The sequence below is a fragment of the Symphalangus syndactylus genome, chromosome 19 (genome assembly GCF_028878055.3).
Source record: "Symphalangus syndactylus isolate Jambi chromosome 19, NHGRI_mSymSyn1-v2.1_pri, whole genome shotgun sequence".
NCBI lineage: Eukaryota > Metazoa > Chordata > Mammalia > Primates > Hylobatidae > Symphalangus > Symphalangus syndactylus.
This window is the reverse complement of record NC_072434.2, coordinates 72,631,716-72,651,012: the sequence shown is the minus strand read 5'-3', so window position 1 is coordinate 72,651,012 and position 19,297 is coordinate 72,631,716. Positions and strand designations below refer to the sequence as shown.

The window sequence follows — 19,297 nt, the reverse complement described above, 5'->3', positions numbered from 1 at the left end:
TCCCATCTGGCCTCCCTTGACCACACCAGTTATGAAATAAGAATTGGGAGGGTAGGAAACAACAGAGGTAAAGGCTAATGGGAAGAGCACCAGAGTCTATCAGCCAGTCTCATCATCACCTCTACAAAGTTAGTACCCCCAAAGCACTGACCTGAAACATCCAGGTGGAAGGAGAGCCGCTGGCCCCCGGCCTCACAGGTGTACTCCCCGGCATCTGCCTGGCCTGCCTGCTGCATCACCAGCTGCCGCATGCAGCCCGTGGCCTCTATGCGCACTTTCGAACTGGAGCTCAGCTTCTTCCCATCCTTGTACCACGTCACCTCCGTCTGGGCCTGGGCCACCTCACAGCTCAGTGTGGCGCTGGCCCCTGCCTCAGTCCGCACCTCATTATGCATCAACTGCTCCTTGGCAAACACTGCCTTGGGCTCTGAGGGTGAACAGGAGGGATGCACAGTCAGAGACACAAATCTGGGACCAACCCATTTCACAGGCACCAAAGATTCAGGATTCAGTAACAACAAACAACTAATGAAAGACATAAACCCACAGACTCAAGATGTTCTACAATCCCAACCAGGATGAAGACAAAGGAAACCACACCTACATTCATCAAAGAAATACTACCACAAAGCAAAATCAAAAAGAAAATCTTAAAAGCAACAGGATGAAAAAAGGTACATGACCCTTAAAATATCCATAACAAATTTCACAGTTCATATTTCAAAGAAAATATGGACACCAGAAGATAATGGAATGACCTCTTTAAAATGTTAGGGAGTAGGGAGTAGCTGCTAAACTGTAATATTATACCCAGATAAAACAGCCCTCAGAATCAAAGGGGGAACAAATATGTGTTCACAAGAGAAATAAAAAGTAAGAGAATGCATATGACCAGCTGACCTGCTAACATAAATACTGAAGACATAGTTCTACAAGAAGAAAAAAGAATAGTAATCCCAGAATACTGGCTCCAAATTCTGACTGCAAGTTTCTGGCTTTGTGAACTGTGCTGAGTTACTTCCCTGTGTGTTATCTTAAAATGAGAATAATCAGAGTTCCTCCTCGCAAATTGTTTTGAAGTTTAAGCAAGCAGAAAGACAAGAAGCACTTCACAAAATCTAGGTCATCAGCACAAAATTAATACCTGCTAGTTGTTATTATAGGGGAAGCTTTATGAGAAAAAAGGCCGTTGGATGGGACTTCCATACATACCCTAAGTCTGTAAAGATTATCCTAATAGCATAAGAAAGACCTCAAAAAACTCACCTGTGATGTGCAGTTGAAAGGAGACTCTCTGGCCCCCAGCCTCACAGCTGTACTCCCCGGCATCTGCTTTGCCCACCTGCTGCACCACCAGCCTCCGTGTGCAGCCCTTGACCTCCATGCGCACTTTTGAGCTGGAGCTCAGCTTCTTCCCGTCCTTGTACCACATCACCTCCGTCTGGGCATGGGCCACCTCACAGCTCAGCATGGTACTGTTCCCCGCCTCAGCCTGCACCTCATTATGCACTGACTGCTCCTTCGCAAACACTCCCTTGGGCTCTGAGGGTGGACAAGGAAGGATGCACAGTCAGAGACACAAATCTGGGACTAACCCATTTCACAGGCACTGAAGCTTCAGGATTCAGTAACAGCTTATGAAAGACATAAACCCACAGACTCAAGATGCTCTACAATCCCAACCAGAATGAAGACACAGGAAACCACACCTAGGTTCATCAAAGAAAAAAATGCCACGAAGCAAATTCAAAAAGAAAATCTTAAAAGCAACAGGATGAAAAAAGATACATGACCCTTAAAATGTCCACAATAAATCTTACAGTTGATATTTCTTTTTTTATTATTATTATTATACTTTAGGTTTTAGGGTACATGTGCACCACGTGCAGGTTTGTTACATATGTATCCATGTGCCATGTTGGTTTGCTGCACCCATTAACTCGTCATTTAGCATTAGGTATATCTCCTAATGCTGTCCCTCCCCCCTCCCCCCACCCCACAACAGTCCCCAGAGTGTGATGTTCCCCTTCCTGTGTCCATGAGTTCTCATTGTTCAATCCCCACCTATGAGTGAGAACATGTGGTGTTTGGTTTTTTGTCCTTGCGATAGTTTACTGAGAATGATGGTTTCCAGTTTCATCCATGTCCCTACAAAGGACATGAACTCATCATTTTTTATGGCTGCATAGTATTCCATGGTGTATATGTGCCACATTTTCTTAATCCAGTCTATCGTTGTTGGACATTTGGGTTGGTTCCAAGTCTTTGCTATTGTGAATAGTGCCGCAATAATAGTTGATATTTCAAAGGAAATATGGAAGCCAGAAGACAATGGAATGACCTCTTTAAAATGTTAGGGAGTGGAGGAATAGCTGATAAACTGTAATGTTATACCCAGATAAAACAGTCCTCAGAATCAAAGGGAGAACAAATATATTTTCATATGAGAAAAAAATGATAGAATATATATAACCAGCAGAGCTGCTAACATAAATACTGAAGATAGAACTCTTCAAGAAGAAAAAAATAATAATAATCCCAGAATACTGGGTCCAAATTCTGACTACAACTTTCTGACTTTGTAAACTGTGGTAAGTTACTTCCTTGTGTGTGTGTTATCTTAAAATGGGAATAATCAAAGTTACTCCTCACAGAATAGTTTTGAATTTTAAGCAAGCAGAAAGAGAAGAAGCATTTCACAAAATCTAGGCCTTCAGCACAGAATTAATACCTGCTAGTTGTTATTACAGGGGAAGCTTTATGAGAAAAAAAGGTCCTTGGGTGAGACCTCCAGATGTACCCAAAGTCCCTAAAAACTATCCTAAAAGCACAAGAAAGGCCTAAAAAAACTCACCTGTGATGTGCAGGCGGAAGGAGACTCTCTGGCCACCAGCCTCACAGCTGTACTCCCCAGCATCTGCTTTGCCCGCCTGCAGCACCACCAGCCTCCGTGTGCAGCCTTTGACCTCCATGCCCACTTTTGAGCTGGAGCTCAGCTTCTTCCCATCCTTGTACCACATCACCTCCGTCTGGGCCTGGGCCATCTCACAGCTCAGCATGGCACTGGCACCCGCCTCAGCCTGCACCTCATTATGCACTGACTGCTCCTTTGCAAACATCGTCTTGGGCTCTGAGGGTGGACAAGGAGACATGCACAGTCAGAGACACAAATCTGGGACCAACCCATTTCACAGGCACTGAAGATTCAGGATTCAGTAACAGCAAACAGCTGATGAAAGACATAAACCCACAGACTCAAGATGCTCTACAATCCCAACCAGGATGAAGACAAAGGAAACCACACCTAGGTTCATCAAAGAAAAAAACGCCACGAAGCAAATTCAAAAAGAAAATCTTAAAAGCAACAGGATGAAAAAAGATACATTACCCTTAAAATATCCAAAATAAATCTTATAGTTGATATTTCAAAGGAAATATGGAAGCCAGAAGACAGTGGAATGACCTCTTTAAAATATTATGGGGGTGGAGGGGTAGCTGCTAAACTGTAACACTATACCCAGATAAAACAGCCCTCAGAATCAAAGGGAGAACAAATATGTTTTCATATGAGAAAAAAAAAAGAGAGAATATATATAACCAGCAGAGCTGCTAACATAAATACTGAAAATAGAACTCTTCAAGAAGAAAAAAAGGAATAATAATCCCAGAATACTGGGTCCAAATCTTGACTGCAATTTTCTGGCTTTGTGAACTGTGTAAGTTACTTCCTTCTGTGTTATCTTAAAACGGGAATAATCAGAGTTCCTCCTCATAGAATTGTTTTGAAGTTTAAGCAAGCAGAAAGACAAGTAGCATTCACAAAATCTATGCCCCTTGGCACAAAATTAATACCTGCTAGTTGTTATTATAGGGGAAGCTTTGTAAGAAAAGAGGCAATTAGGTGGCACCTCCACGCTAACGTCACTAAAAATTATCCTAAGGAACATAAGACAGATCTCAAGAAACCCACCTGTGATGTGCAGATAGAAGGAGACCCTTTGGCCCCTGGCCTCGCAGCTGTAGTCCCCGGCATCCGTCTTGCCTGCCTGCTGCACCACCAGCCTCCGTCTGCAGCCCTTGGCCTCCACTTGCACTTTCGAGCTGGAGCTCAGCTTCTTCCCATCCTTGTACCACGTCACCTCCGTCTGGGCCTGGGCCACCTCGCAGCTCAGCGTGGCACTGGCCCCTGCCTCAGCCTGCACCTCACTGTGTGCCACCTGGTCCTTGGCAAACACCACCTTGGGCTCTGGGGACAGAGTGGGACACACAGGGTCAGACATATTCCAATTACTAGAACTGAATGAGGGCCCACCTTCTTGATCTCAAAACTCTGATGGTTCAGCCACAAACCTGCCCTGTTCCTGGGTTTCTCAACAAAAAGAACTTTACATTTTGAAGATGCACAGGGCAGACAATAGGTTAGTTCTCAGAATCTGAAGCCTCCCAGTTAGATAATTTTCAGACTGGTATATGTTGCAATTCAGGCTCTGCCATTTATTTACCAGTTGTGATCTCCTAAGTATACAAACAAAGAGATGCACAGTTTGTGACCTGCACGCCAATGCATAGGTATTTTCAGAGATAATTCCTTAAGTAACACTGGCAGAATGGGCAGTAGCCCTGACTCACACAAAGGACTGCTAATGCAGCCTACAACTTCTAGAGGGCCAATTGCCATTGGTATAATCTAATCCTAGGCCTTGGGATTGGATCTTTTCATTATTTTGATTTCCTCATATAACTACTTTCAGCACCTATTCTGTTACTTTAGATGACATTTTCCTCTTATGAAGTGTATCTATTGGTAATTCTCTTAGGAAGGTTTTGTGAATGGTAAACTCTGTCAATCTACTTCCTGAAAATGTCTTTATTTCACACTCACTTTTGAATGATAGCTTAGCTGGGTACAGAATTCTAGGTTGACAGTTGTTTTCCCTTGCTAATTTGGACATTATGCCATTATTTCATTTCTGGGCTCCTTATTACTGCTGAAAAATCTATAGGAAGGGTAACTGTTGTTCTGTTAATATATTCTTCTGTCTGGTAGTTTTAAGGCTCTCCTCTTGGTTTTTGGCCTTCTGCAATTCACTATGATATGTCTAGCTGAGAATTTATCTTCTTTACACTTACAATGATTCCTTGTGAATCTATAAATTTTAGGATTCATGTTGCTTATCATTTCTGAAATTTTTCTGCATGATCTCTTTTATTATTTTTGCTTCTTCCTCACTCTCTGTATTTATCCTAAAAGTCCTTTTTTAAATTTACAAAAAAGTATACATTTATTATAAACAATGTGTTTTGAAATACGTATATACTGTGGAATTGCTAAATTGTGCTAGTTAACATATGCATTACCTCATATATGTATTGTTTTGTGGTGAGAACACTAAAAATCCACTCTCTTAGCAATTTTCAAGAATACAATACATTGTTATTAACTATAGTCACCATGTTGTATAATAGATCTCTTGAACTTATTTCTCCAAACTGAAACTTTGTACACTTTGACCAACATCTCCATGACCTACCACCTCCTCAAGCCTCTGGTACTTTACTCTCCACTTCTATGAGTTCAACATTTTTAGATTCCACATATAAGTGAGACTGTGCAGTAACTGTCTTTATGTTTTATTTCACTTAACATAACATCCTCCAGCTTCACCCATGTTGTTGAGTGGCAGCTGAACAGCATCCCCCTGCATACTATAATATACAACACATATTCTTCATCCATTCATCTGCTGTTGGACACTTAGATTTTTTTAAAATCTTTTCAAAAACATATTTGTGCCCAACATACAAAAGGTGGTGTTTTTATGTTGTAAATTAATTTTTACAAAGGAAATGATGCATCCAGCTGCCTGCCTTTCACTAGCTCATCCTTGGTGACCTGGTGCTCTGCTAGGACCGGCAGATGGACAGAGGCAGGTGGTGAGGCTCTGACACCCCCTCATGACACAGCAGTGACCAGGGACGACAGGGGCCAGAACCAGCCCTGCATCTTACCCCTGCTCTCTCTCTTGCCCTTCAAAGCCTGGCTTGGGGAAACAGCCGTAGACACCAGCTGTGTCCACATCCTCATCTCAGATCTGCTCAGCAGCCATGGAGCCCTTGCTCCTGCTAAGGTCACCTGTGCCCACTGGGGCTGCGGTCCTTCAGCCCTTCCCCAGCCGCTCATGTTTCACCATGGCATTCACACCTGCACATCACTTATGCATCAAAGTCTTCACTGACCCCAAAACACAACTCTCTAGATTCTCCTCCTGCTCCTTTGGGCCTCTTCCTTGGTGGTCTCAGCCTCCTCAGTGTTGCCCCAGGGCGAGCCTTGTTATCATGGTCCCTTGCCCATGGTGCCCCGGTGCACGCCCATCCTCTCCTGCCGTTGACATGCCAACAAATCCCTTGTCAGCTCAGCATTGACCGAGGTCCAGCCCAGAGAGCTACTGCCTCCTGGATGTCCCACATAGGCTAATATAGCATCCCCCAGCACCCCCAGCACTTTCTTTATCTGTCCTGACCCACCTGCAAGTTTTCCCCTCCAGGCTTGAACCAGGCATGGATAAAGGTGTTTAGGCATTGCTCAAGACTCTGAGAAATCAGCCATCTTGCTAAATACAGAGAAAGCCGTCCTGCTTGGCCCTGAGCCGGAGTCCTCAACCCTGAGATAAACTCCATAGCCTGACCCCTCATAGCAGACATGCCTGGGTGGGACATCTGCCTTCTTGCTGTCTGTTACAAGCATACGCTGCAGTCCTCCTCTGTAAGCAAGTTCCTCTAATAAAGCTCTGGACTCATCGCCGTGGGGTTTGGTGCTTCTTTCTGTGGAATCCTAACCATCCCACTGTGGGATAGTTTGGGGCACTCCCTTGTGGGAACTCCTTGCCACTGCCTTTGTGGCAACTCCAGCCCCAGGTTGGACAGGACGGAACAGCTCCTTACCCATTTCTCCCTGCACACCTACTCCTTGCCTACTGCCCCATCTCAGATACAGCCCCTGCATCTACGCATCTGCCCAAGCTTGCAGTTCACTTCCCATCTCCTCTGTTCTCAACCCTGAACCCGCCCGGCCACCACTCTGCTGTGCTCCACCTCTTTTTTTTTTTTTTTTTTTTTTTTGAGATGGAGTCTCGCTCTGTCGCCCAGGCTGGAGCGCAGTGGCGTAATCTTGGCTCACTGCAAGCTCCGCCTCCTGGGTTCACGCCATTCTCCTGCCTCAGCCTCCCGAGTAGCTCGGACTACAGGCGCCCGCCACCATGCCAGGCTAATTTTTTGTATTTTTAATAGAGACAGGGTTTCACCGTGTTAGCCAGGATGGTCTCCATCTCCTGACCTCGCGATCTGCCCACCTCGGCCTCCCAAAGTGCTGGGATTGCAGGCATGAACCACCGCGCCCAGCCTGTGCTCCACCTCTTAAATGGCTCTTGAGCCTATGGCCTCCTCTCCGCCCTCGGCACCTGGGGCCCTCTGCAGGCCCAGCCCTCTCCTCCACCCTCGGGACCGCTGTCCCTCTGTAGGCCCGGTCCTCCCCTCCCTGGACCAGGCAGGGCAGAGCCTCCTGCCCCTGATCCCCGCTCATCCTAATCTAGTCTCCATGGTGCAATCAAAGTCTAACTGTGAAACTTCTATGTTTTCATCCCCAGGAATTAAGGACCAAAGTCCACTCCAGAGGTGTGCAGGACAGCCCAAGTGAGTGGACACCAGCTTTCAAATGCACCTCCAAGTCCACACCTGTCTTCAAAATGATCACTAAAAGAGCTGCTGTGTTTTTAAACCAAGTTGACTAAGTGTTACCGCCTCACTGAGCATGCTGAGGAGTCCCAGAGCCGAATCTCTGCAGCCAGATGTTCTCAGGGACCCGGGTATGGATTCAGGCACTGCAAGGATCTTGCAAGGACCCACACAGCGGCCTGTCAGCAACACATCTTCAGCAGCGGTGCTAGCACTGGGCACGTGGCAGACCGGCATCCCGCGTGAGCACCTCTAAGCATGAGCACAGACGCAAATCCAGTCACACAGCCGCAGCATGCTCAACCAGCTGGGCAGCTGCATCTGCCGCTCATTCCATGGCCCTCGAATCAGCCTGATCACCAAGGGAGGGCTTCCCCAAGCTCTTTGACATTTGTTATGTTTGCTTTAGAGAAGGACTCACAAAGTACTTTCAAGGAAACTGTGTCTCTCTGATATGCACTTCACAAAATCACTCACAATCACACTGCATGTGGATGTGTTTGAGAATGGGAATGTGTTTTAATATGTGTATGTAATATGTACGAGCAAGTGTGTGTGTATGTTTAAGTGTGTTTTCATGTGTGTGTATGTATGTGTATCATGCATGTATTTGTGTGTATGAGATGAAGCATGTGTATGCACATGTGTACATGTTTGTGTATATCTCTGTTTAAATGTGTGTATGTATGTGTGCAAGTGTACATGTGTTTGAACGTATGTATATGGTATAAGTGTGTATGGGGGTATATGTGTATAGGGTATATGTGGGAGTGAGGTGTCTGTGCGTGTATATATGTAGGTAAGTGCATATGTAGGTATTATGTATGTATTATGTTTAGGTTTGTGTGTGTCTATGTATGTGTGTGTATATATGTCTTGTGTGTTGTGTGTGTTTAAATGTATGTATGCATATGTAAATGTGTTGTTGGGGGACGTATGCATGTATGTGCAAGTGTGTGTGTGAGTTTGTGTGTGTGTTCATATGTGTGGGTGGTGTATGAGTGCATGTGTGCATGTGTATGTTGTGCAGGTGTGTGGAGGTGCATGTGAGTGCACATGTGCATATATGTGTATGTTCATATGTGTGAGTGCATGTGTGTGTAGGTGTGCATGTTAGACTATGTGTGTGCATATGAGTGCATTGTGTGTGTGCACATGTATGTGTAGGCGTGTGTGAGAGTGCATGTGTGTGTAAGTGCACTGTGTGCATGCATGTGTATGTGAGTGCATAGGTGACTGCCCGCCTGCAGCTGCACTAGGGAGGAAGCATGCAACAGTCTTGGTGGCCCCTCAGTGCAGCTGAGCCACTCTATCAGGCCCCCAGCTATCTACCTGGTGGTTTACCTGCCACATTTGCCTGAATGAGATACAAATACCCTCGCAAGGATGCTTAGACTTGTCTCACACAAGAAATGCCAAGGTCTGGGTTCATTTGTATATTTATAATAAAACTTGCAGTTTTCAAAAGCACCTACTGGTGGCTCCAGTCCTGGAGGTGCACACCCCACATCTCACCCGTGAGACCAAGGAGCTGCTGTCTGAACACTCAGAAAGGAGAGCAGCAGGTGGATGGGGGCGGCAGAGGAACAGCATTCAAAGTCCCAGAACCTTTCATCCCACGACCTGTGCACCCAAAACCCAGAGGCGGGCAATTGTGCAGAGCGGGCTCCCAGAGAATCCTGCAGCCTCCCTCAAGGCATGGAAGAGAGAAGCACAAGTGCTCAGAGAGGACAGAAGACACCCTGCTTCTTCTTCTTTCTCACACCCCAGACCATGCAGGTGTGAACAACTAAACTCCTGATAAAGGAAACACTCTGTCCAGGCACAATGGCTCAAGCCTGTAATTCCAGCACTTTGGGAGGCTGAAGTGGGTGGATCATTTGAGGTCAAGAGTTCAAGACCAGCCTGGCCACATGGTGAAACCCTGCCTCTACTAAAAATACAAAAATTAGCCAGATGTGGCCAGGCACAGTGGCTCACGCCTGTAATCCTAGCACTTTGGGAGGCTGAGGCGGATGGATCACCTGATCAGCCTGGCTAACATGGCAAAATCCCATCTCTACTAAAAACACAAAAATTGCCAGGTGTGGTGGCACATGCCTGTAATCCCAGCTACTCGGGAGGCTGAGACAGGAGAATCACTTGAATCTGGGAGGCAGAGGTTGCAGTGAGCCAAGATCGTGCCACTGCACTCCAGCCTGGGCAACAGAGTGAGACCCTGTCTCAATTAAAAAAAAATCAAAAAGCAAAAAAAAAAAAAAAACAAATTAGTTGGGTGTGGTGGCAGGTGCCTGTAGTCCCAGATACTTGGGAGGCTGAGGCAGGGGAATCACTTGAACCCAGGAGGTGGAGGTTGCAGTGAGCCAAGATTGTGCCACTGCACTATAGCCTGGGTGACAGAGCGAGACTCCATCTCAAAAAAAAAAAAAAAAAGGAAACACTCATCTTCAATGGAAGGGGCTCTGATTTCAAGGGTAAGCACTGTTGATTTTTTTTTTTCTCTGTCCTCCTGGCACTCAGCTCTGGCACATACATAAGAAGCAGTATCAGGGCAGCAAACACAAAGCTCCAGTTTTTTGTCTGTAGAACTGAAAGGGAAGCTCCAGGAAAGCAAAAAGTCCTGGAGAGGGTCCTGGAAAGGGAGACGCTTGAAAAATACAACATAAAGTTGTTCATGAACTCCAGGGCTCCCCCTAGAGGCATATGTCACTGTACTCAGGGACAAACCACTGCCCACGTACACATGACCACAGGAGGTGCACAGGCAGGACAGATCAAACCGCACAGGCTTTGAAGACATCAACCCACAGAAGTCAACCAGGCTGATTTCCAGCTTAGAAAAAAAAAATCAACATTCCCCTAGGATGTAAAGAAAACCTGAAGTCATGTAACATAGTCTTCAAAATACCCAGGACACCATCTGAAATTACTGGGCATAGGAAGAATCAAGTAGCATGCACATGAAAAGACTACCAACAGATACCACTGTCAAGATGACACCAATGCTGGTGTCGACGATTTTCAAGCAGCTAATACAAAAATGCTTCAACAAGTAAACGCAAATACCCTTGAAAGGAATGGGAACATTAAAAAGTCTCAGCAAAGAAAGAGAAGATATAAAGAAGAACCGAGTGGAAAATTCATAAGAAGAAAAGATAGTAATTGAAATAATTCACTGTATAGGCTCAATAGTTGAATATTAATAACAGAAAAAAGTTAGTGAAATTGAAGACAGATAAATAGAAATTATCCAATCCAAACAACAGAGAGAAAGGGATTTAAAACAAAACAAAACAAAAAAACAGAGGCTCAGGGACCTGTAAGATGATTCTGAAAGATCTAACATTGAAGTCATTATCCCTACAAGCAGAAGATAAAATATAGTTCAGAAACAATAATCTGAAGAAATGATGACTAAAAATCTCCCAAATTTGGAAGAAGACATAAACCAGATTAAAAGAATTTGGCAAGCCCCAAACAGAATAAACCCCAAAAAAATCCACACCCACGTGTATCATTTTAAAAGAGTTAAAAATTAAAGACAAAGAAAAAAAATTTTAAAGCAGGCAGAGAAGGCCAACACATTATTACATTATTTGTAGGGGAACAGTTTGAATGACTGTTAATTTCTCACTCTGTGTGTGTGTGTGTGTGTGTGTGTGTAAAATCATGATGTTGTACAGCTTAAATATATTCAATCTTTGTCAATTAAATATTGTTTTAATCATGGAGGCCAGAAGGAAGTGGAACATTTTTTCAAGTGCTAAAATAAAAGAAGCATCAACCCAGAATTCTCAACCCACCAAAAATATCTTTCAGGAATGCAGGTGAAATAGACACATTCTGAATAAAGGAAAACTAAGAAAATGCATTGATGGCAGAACTGCTCTAAAAGAATTGCTAAAGGATGTCCTTCAGACAGAAGGGAAATGATATCTCAGGGAAACTTGCAACAGCAGGAATGAGGCAAGAGTAACAGAAATGCTGAACATCTAGGCAAATAAAACAGATTATATTCCTCCTCTTGAGTTATTTAAAATAAATTTCATAGTTAAAAAAGAAAAATTATATTATCTGATGAGGTTTTCAATGAATGTAGAGATAATGTGTAAGATAACTACCATAATAATTTAAAGGTCAGGGAGTAAAAGAGACCTATGTGATGGTAGGAGTTCTGTATTCCAGTGGAGGTGATAAAATACTGATCTTAAGTAGATGATGAAGAGTTAAGTATGTTAAGTGCAATCCCTAGGTGAACAAAAAAAATCACAATAGATAAATTAAAAAGAAATACTAAAAAAAAAATCTAAATAACCCAAAATGGGCAGAAAAGTTGCAACAGAAGAACCAAAAAAAGGGGAAAAAACAGAAAAACGTAATAAAATAGTCAACCTAGATCCAAACATATTAATCACAACATAAATGAAAATGGACTAAACACATCCATAGTAGGACAGAGATTATCAGTTGGAAAATAGTGAGCCAACTACATGTTATCTACAAGAAACTCACCTCCAATATAATTATATGGGCAGGTTCAAAGTACAAGAATGGCAAAATACATGTAATACAAACACTAATAACACAAGTCTGGATTGTTTGTTCATATTAATATCAAACAACGAAAATTTCAGAACAAAGAAAATTACCAGGGAGAACGAGGGACATTACATAGGGATAAAGATGTCAATTTGCAAAGAAGACAAAATGATCTTCACAATGTAACTTCAAAATACATGCTGCAAAAATCGATAACACTGAAAGTAAAAACAGACAAATCCACAATCATAGCTGAGGATTTCAACACTCTTCTCTCAATAACTGATAAAACTGGCAGTCAGAAAAGCATCAAGGATACAGATGAACTGAACCATGAGCCATCATGACCTAAGTGACACTGGTAGGATCCACCCAACAACAGCAGAAAACACTCCTTTCCAGAACACATAGAATGTTCGCCCACCGGAGCGCCTCTGCCCGACTGCCCCGTCTGGGAGGTCTACCACGGAGGCCAGAAGCAACGTGGGGGCTGGACGTGGTGGCTCACGCCTGTGGTCCCAGCACTCTGGGGGGCCGAGGCGGGTTGATCACTTCGGGCTAGGAGTTCGAGACCAGTCTGGCCAACATGGCGAAACATATGAAAAATACAACAGACAAACCAACCAACCAACTCAGTGACAACAAAACAGGTCTACCCTGGAGTCATACTCTAATTTTTTCTATTTTCCTCCCTTTCTGATCCTTTATCCCACTTTCTTTTTCTTCCTCTTCCTTCTCCTTCTTGTTTGTCAAATAGAGGATTGAGTTATTATCACTGATCCATATAAAGTCCCTCTCTCATTTATTTTAATTCCCACCCCCCATTTCTATTCCCCGACTTCCCATGTGCAACCTTCCTAATATGTTTGATATGCATCTTTTTGTTTGTATGTATTTTTAGAAAATGTTTATTGTTTTTGTGTGCAAAAAAATTAATTAAAAAAAAAAAAGAATGTTCGCCCACCTAGGACATATTCTGGTTCAGGAAACAAATTAAAGGGAATTGAAATGTTTCAAAGTTATGTTCTCTGACCAAAATGGAATTAGACTACAAATCAGTAACAGAAAGGTAATAGTAAAATCTCTGAACACATAGAAATTAAACACACTTCTGAATAATCGACACATTTAAGAGGCAGTATCAAGGGAAATTAGAAATTATCTTCAACTGGACAACAATGAAAATACCACATCAGGGCCGGGCGTGGTGGCTCATGCCTGTAATCCTAGCACTTTGGGAGGCTGAGGCAGGCAGATCACCTGAGGTCAGGAGTTCAAGACCAGCCTGGCCAACATGGTGAAACCCCGTCTCTACTAAAAATACAAAAATTAGCCAGATGTGGGGGTGTATGCCTGTAATCCCAGCTACACGGGAGGCTGAGGCAGGAGAATCGCTTGAATCTGGGAGGCGGAGGTTGCAGTGAGCTGAGATCATGCCATCGCACTCCAGCCTGGGGGATAAGAGTGAGACTTCATCTCCAAAAAAAAGAAAATACCACATCAGAATGTGTGTGATAAAGCTAAAGCAGTGCTTAGAGAAAAAAATTGCTGTATGAAATATTTATATTAGTAAGAAGTATTTCAATCAGGAAACTAATAGTCTACCTTAAGAAATTAGGAAAGGAGGAGCAAAATAAACCCAGAGCAAGATGAAGGATGGAAATAAAGAAAAAAGCAGAAATCAATAACATTGATGAAAATAGAGAAAAATCAATGAAACCTAAAGCTGGTTCCTTGAAAAGATCAATAAAACTGACAAACCTCTATCAAGACAAAGAAAAAAAGAGAGAGAAAAGACAAACCAACAATATCAGTAATGAAACAAGGGTATCCCTGCAGACCCTACAGACACTATGGTAATAAGGAAACACTACAAACAACTCCATGCACATAAATTAAATCCATTTGAATAAATGGACCAATTCCTCAGAAACCACAAATTACCAATACTCACCCAAGATGAAATAGACAACTTGTACAGTCCCACATCTATTAAATAAATTGTCTTGGTGATTTAAATATTCCACAAAAAGAAATCTCTAGGCCAAGAAGGCTTTACTTGCATCGTCAATGAAATAACTTAAAAAGATGTTTTAAAAGTAACAGAAATAACATCAATTCTACACAATATCTTCTTGAAAACAAAAGAGAAGGGAAATGCTTTCCATCCCATTTTTTTGAGGACAGCATTACCCTGATATCAAAACCAGACAGTATATGAAAGCCACAAACTAAAATTCTCCATTAACATAAAAATAAAAATACTCAGCAACATATCAGCCGACTGAATCCAGTATGTAAAAAGAATAACACACCACAAACACAAACACAAACACAAACACATCCCAAGAATGCAAGGCTGGTTCAATATTCAGAAACCCCTGGCAGAGATGTCAGCAAAAATGACAAAATAATAACTTCTGAAAAACTTCTCCTCCACAAAAGAAAGAAAAGCACTGGCCAAAAAAATGTTGAAATTCAACTTTTCAGAAGTCTGAAAATTAATCAAAGACTTGCAGCAATCTGGGGAGCATTCACCCACAAAAAACAACTGCATCTCAGTAAGAACAGCTAGATGTGTGGTGTTTTAACTCGCCCAATTCTTAAACCTACCAGCCTCTAGCTCTGAGATAACTGTGAAAACCAACAGTCCACAATCAGGATGAAGACCAGCACCGTGGCAACCAGCAGAGAGGGCCATTCCTAGAGCACTGTCATTATTTCACCGGTTTGGTAGCTCCCTGGAACTCGCTCACCAGGGCTGAATTTATTTGGCCTGAGTAGTTCACCCAGTGCAAAAGCATTTTCTCCAGAAGGATTTTTTGAAAAAATATCAGAGGTAATTACAAACACCATGGCTGCTTGAAGCAGTGGAGAACGGTTGCAATGAACAATAGTCTAACCAAAAGTCTCCAGCCTAAAAGGAAATGCTGGAGAACAAGACATCCACAGGAGGCTTTGGAAAGCTCCAACAACATACTCCTAGGCACAGAGAGAGTCACACATATGCACAGGCTGTGTGCACACTCAGGCAACGCCTGAGAAGGCCTAACACTCACCCATGTGGCTAGTCTTGAGGTTCTGTGAGGCCAGAAGTAAAGGCACAGGTACAGCTGTCATCTGCCTAGCTGTGTTGAATGCATGGGCCAACTCCCACACACAGGCCCCAAAGACAAGGAGACTTATTGTTGGAGACATCTAGTAAAATCACTGTTCCAATCATCAGCTGGCCAATAAGCTCACTAAGCAGAGGCTTCAATGGCCACCCATGATAAGGAACACAGACTTTACAGAATTAGTTCAGAAAAGTCACTAAACATACACAAACAAAAGCAACAGAAACAGCAACAAAAATTAACAGCATCTGTGATATGCTGTGATATATACATCCAATGGAACATTATTCAGCCACAAAAAGTAATGAAGCACTGGAACATGTTATGCACAACTTGGAGGAATCTTGAAAAGTTTACACAAAGTAAAAGAACCAGATACAAGGTACACATATTGCATGATTTCTATTACATGAAGTATCTAGAACAAACGAATCTGCAGAGACAACGAGCAAAATGCAGGGTGGCCAGATGATGGGGGGAGGAAAGAATGTAAAGTAATAACCCAATGACTATGGGGTGTTCTGGTGAAAAATTTCTGATGAAAAATTTTGAAACTAGACAGAGGTGGTGGTTGCACAACATTGAGAATGCATTAAATGCCACTGAAGTATACACTTCAAAATGGTTAACTGTATGTTATATGAGTTTCAGCTCAATTATAAAACTAATTCTTAATTAAAAAGTCATTATCCATCTATCTATAAGACATACACTTTAGAGCCAAAGACGCAAACAGGTGGAGGGCTCGAAGATGCTCCATAAACCATAGCAGCCAAAAGAGAGCAGGAATGGCTCCCAAACACCAGGCAAGGCAGACCCCGAAACCAAACCGCCAGAAGAAACAAACAACACTACACACTGTGAAAGGGCCAATCTCTCAATAAGATATCACAATTTTAAACATATACTCACCTAAAGCAGAGGGCAATATATGAGAAGCAAAAATCAACAGAATTAAAGAATGAAAAAATGTCTACAATATTAGAGACTTCAATACCCCACTTTCAATAATAGACAGAATGACTAGAAAAAAGATCTATTAAAACCAAGAGGACTTGAACAATGCTATAAATCAACTAGACCTAACTGATTCATACAGTCAGCCCTCCAAATTCGCAGGTTACACGTGTGCGGATTCAGCCAACCAAGGATCAAAAATATTCTGGAAAAAAAATGATGACACAACAATAAAGTAATATAAATTTTTAGAAATACAGTATAACAACTATTTATATAGCATTTACATTGTATTAGGTACTATGAGTAATCTAGAGATGATTTAAAATATAAGGAAGGATATGCGTAGGTTATATGCAAATACTACATCATTCTATATAAGGAACTTGATGATCTATGGACTTTGGTATCTACAGGAGTCCTGGAACCTATCCCCCACAGGGAACACTCTATAGAATATTCCAATCAACACGAGACTACATAGAATATTCCAATCAAAAGGAGAAGAATACACATTTTCCTCCAGTGTGTATGGAACACTGTCCAGGATAGGCCATCTATTAGGCCACAAAATAAGTGTCAATACATTTTTAAAAGTTGAAGTCAGGCAAAGTATCTTCTCTGACCATGATGGAATAAAGCTAGAAAACAGAAAGAAAACTGGAAAATACACAAATATGTGGAAATAAAGCAACACACTTTTAAAAAAGAAATTAAAAGAAAAATTAGAAAATACTTTAAGATGAATGAAAATGAAAACACAACATACCAAACTTCAGGATGCAGTGAAAGCACTGCTCGGGGGACAGGCACAGCTGTAAATGCCTACACTTTAAAAAGAAGAAATGTCCCAAATTAGGAAGTAAAACTGTCTCTATTCAGAGATAGCACGATCTTGTGTACAGAAAATCCTCAGGAATCCACAAAAGAAATATTAGAGCTAATCAACAAGTTCAACAAGGTTGCAGGATAAAAGACCAACATACAAAAGTCAATTCTATTTCTGTACCTTAGCAATGGCACTCCAAAACTGAAATTATGAAAACAGTTCCATGGACAGTAGCATCCAAAATATTAACTACTTAGCAATAAATTTACAAAGGAACTGCAAACTTTATATGTTGACAATTAGAAAACACCACTGAAAGAAATCTTAAAAGACCTAGATAAACAGAAATGTATCCCATACTCATGGATTAGAAGAAACAGCAATACTCTCCAAATTGATCTACACATTCAATGAAAACCCTATCAAAATCCCACCTACCTTTTTTCCAAAATTTGAAAAGCTGATTCTAAAATTCATATGTAAATGCAGTAGACCTTGAATAGCCAAAACAATCTTGAAAACACACAAAGTTGGAAAACTCACACTTTCTGATTTCAAAACTTACTACAAAGATATGGTAATCAAGACTGTGGTATTGACATGAAGATAAACTTAGAAATCAATGGAACAGAATTGAGAATCCAGAAATAAACCCTTTACATTCATGGTCAAGGGTGCCAAGAAAATTTAATGGAGAAAAATGTCTTCAACAAATGATGCTAGGACGACTGCATTTCCACATGCAAATTATGAAGTTGGACGACTATTTCACATCATATTCAAAAATTAACTTAAAATGGATCAAAGCCCTAAATGTAACAGCTAAAACTACTAAAATCTTAGAAGAAAACAGAGGTGTATATCTCATGACCTTGGATTGGGCAATGATTTCTTAGAAATGACACCTAACACACAAGCAACAAAAGTGGATAAATTAAGCTTTATTTTAAAAAAAATTTTTTTTAGACAGGGTCTCACTCTGTTGCCCAGGCTGGAGTAAAGTGGTGCAAACATAGCTCACTGCAGCTTCAGTCTCCTGGGCTCAAGCAATCCTCCCACCTCAGCCTCCCAAGTAGCTGGGATTACAGGCACACATCACTATGTCCAGCCTAAACTTTATCCAAATTAAAAGCTTCATGCAGCAAAAGACATAATCAAAAAAAGAATGAAAGAAAATATTTTCAAATCATTTATCTAAAAAAAAGGTCTAACATCATGGCTGGGCATGGTGGCTCACACCTGTAATCCCAGCACTTTGGGAGGCCGAGGTGGGTGGATCACTTGGGGTGAGGAGTTCAAGACCAGCATGGTGAAACCCCATCTCTACTGAAAATACAAAAATTAGCTGGGTGTGGTGGTGCACACCTGTAGTCCCAGCTCCTCAGGAGGCTGAGATGGGAGGATTGCTTGATCCTGGGAGTTCAATGCTGCAGTGAACCATGATCACACCGCTGCATTCCAGCCTGGGCAATAGAGTGAGATCCCGACTCTAAAAAAAGAATAAATAAAATATAAATAAATAAATGGAAAACAAGAAGAGTTGGTGAGGATGTAGAGAAACTGGAACCTTCATACATTGCTGATTGAAGAATGTAAAATGGTGCAGCCACTCTAGAAAACAGTCTGACAGTTCCTCACTAAGGTAAATAATATTATAGTATGACCTGGCAACCCTACTCTTTAGGTATCTACTCAAGAGAACTGACAACATACATTCACACAAAGCCTGCATACAAATGTTTATAGCAGCATTATGTATAGTTGCCAGAGTGGGAACAATTCAAATGCCTGTCCACTGATGCATAGATAAACAAAATGTGATCTGTTCATACAATGGAATGTGACTCAGCTATGAAAAGGAAGTACTGATACATGTTACAACATGATGAGCCTTGAAAACATCATGCCCAGTAAAAAAAAGGCAGACATAAAAGGCCACATATTATATGATTCTGTTTAAATGAAATGTCCAGAACAGGCAAATCCAGGGAGACAAAAAGCACGTTAGTGGTTGCTAAGTGCTGAGGGGAAGGGGAATGGGGAGTGACTATGAAGGGACATAGAGTTTCTTTTAGGGTTGATGAAAATGTTCTGGAATTAGACTGTGGTGTGGTTATGCAACCTA

At 41.9% G+C, this 19,297-nt stretch overlaps 1 protein-coding gene across 4 annotated transcripts in view; it reads right to left on the bottom strand.

Moving 5' to 3' along the window:
* Nucleotides 1-19,297, bottom strand: part of OBSCN (obscurin, cytoskeletal calmodulin and titin-interacting RhoGEF) — a 168,660-nt gene that overhangs the window by 132,582 nt on the left and 16,781 nt on the right. For all 4 annotated transcript variants that reach the window (XM_055233742.2, XM_055233743.2, XM_055233744.2 and 1 more), the window contains 4 exons: nt 3,971-4,246; nt 2,855-3,130; nt 1,267-1,542; nt 152-427 (listed from right to left, as the gene is read on the bottom strand). In XM_055233742.2, the coding sequence (XP_055089717.1) occupies nt 152-427; nt 1,267-1,542; nt 2,855-3,130; nt 3,971-4,246 (1,104 nt within the window). The remainder of the gene's footprint in view (nt 1-151; nt 428-1,266; nt 1,543-2,854; nt 3,131-3,970; nt 4,247-19,297) is intronic.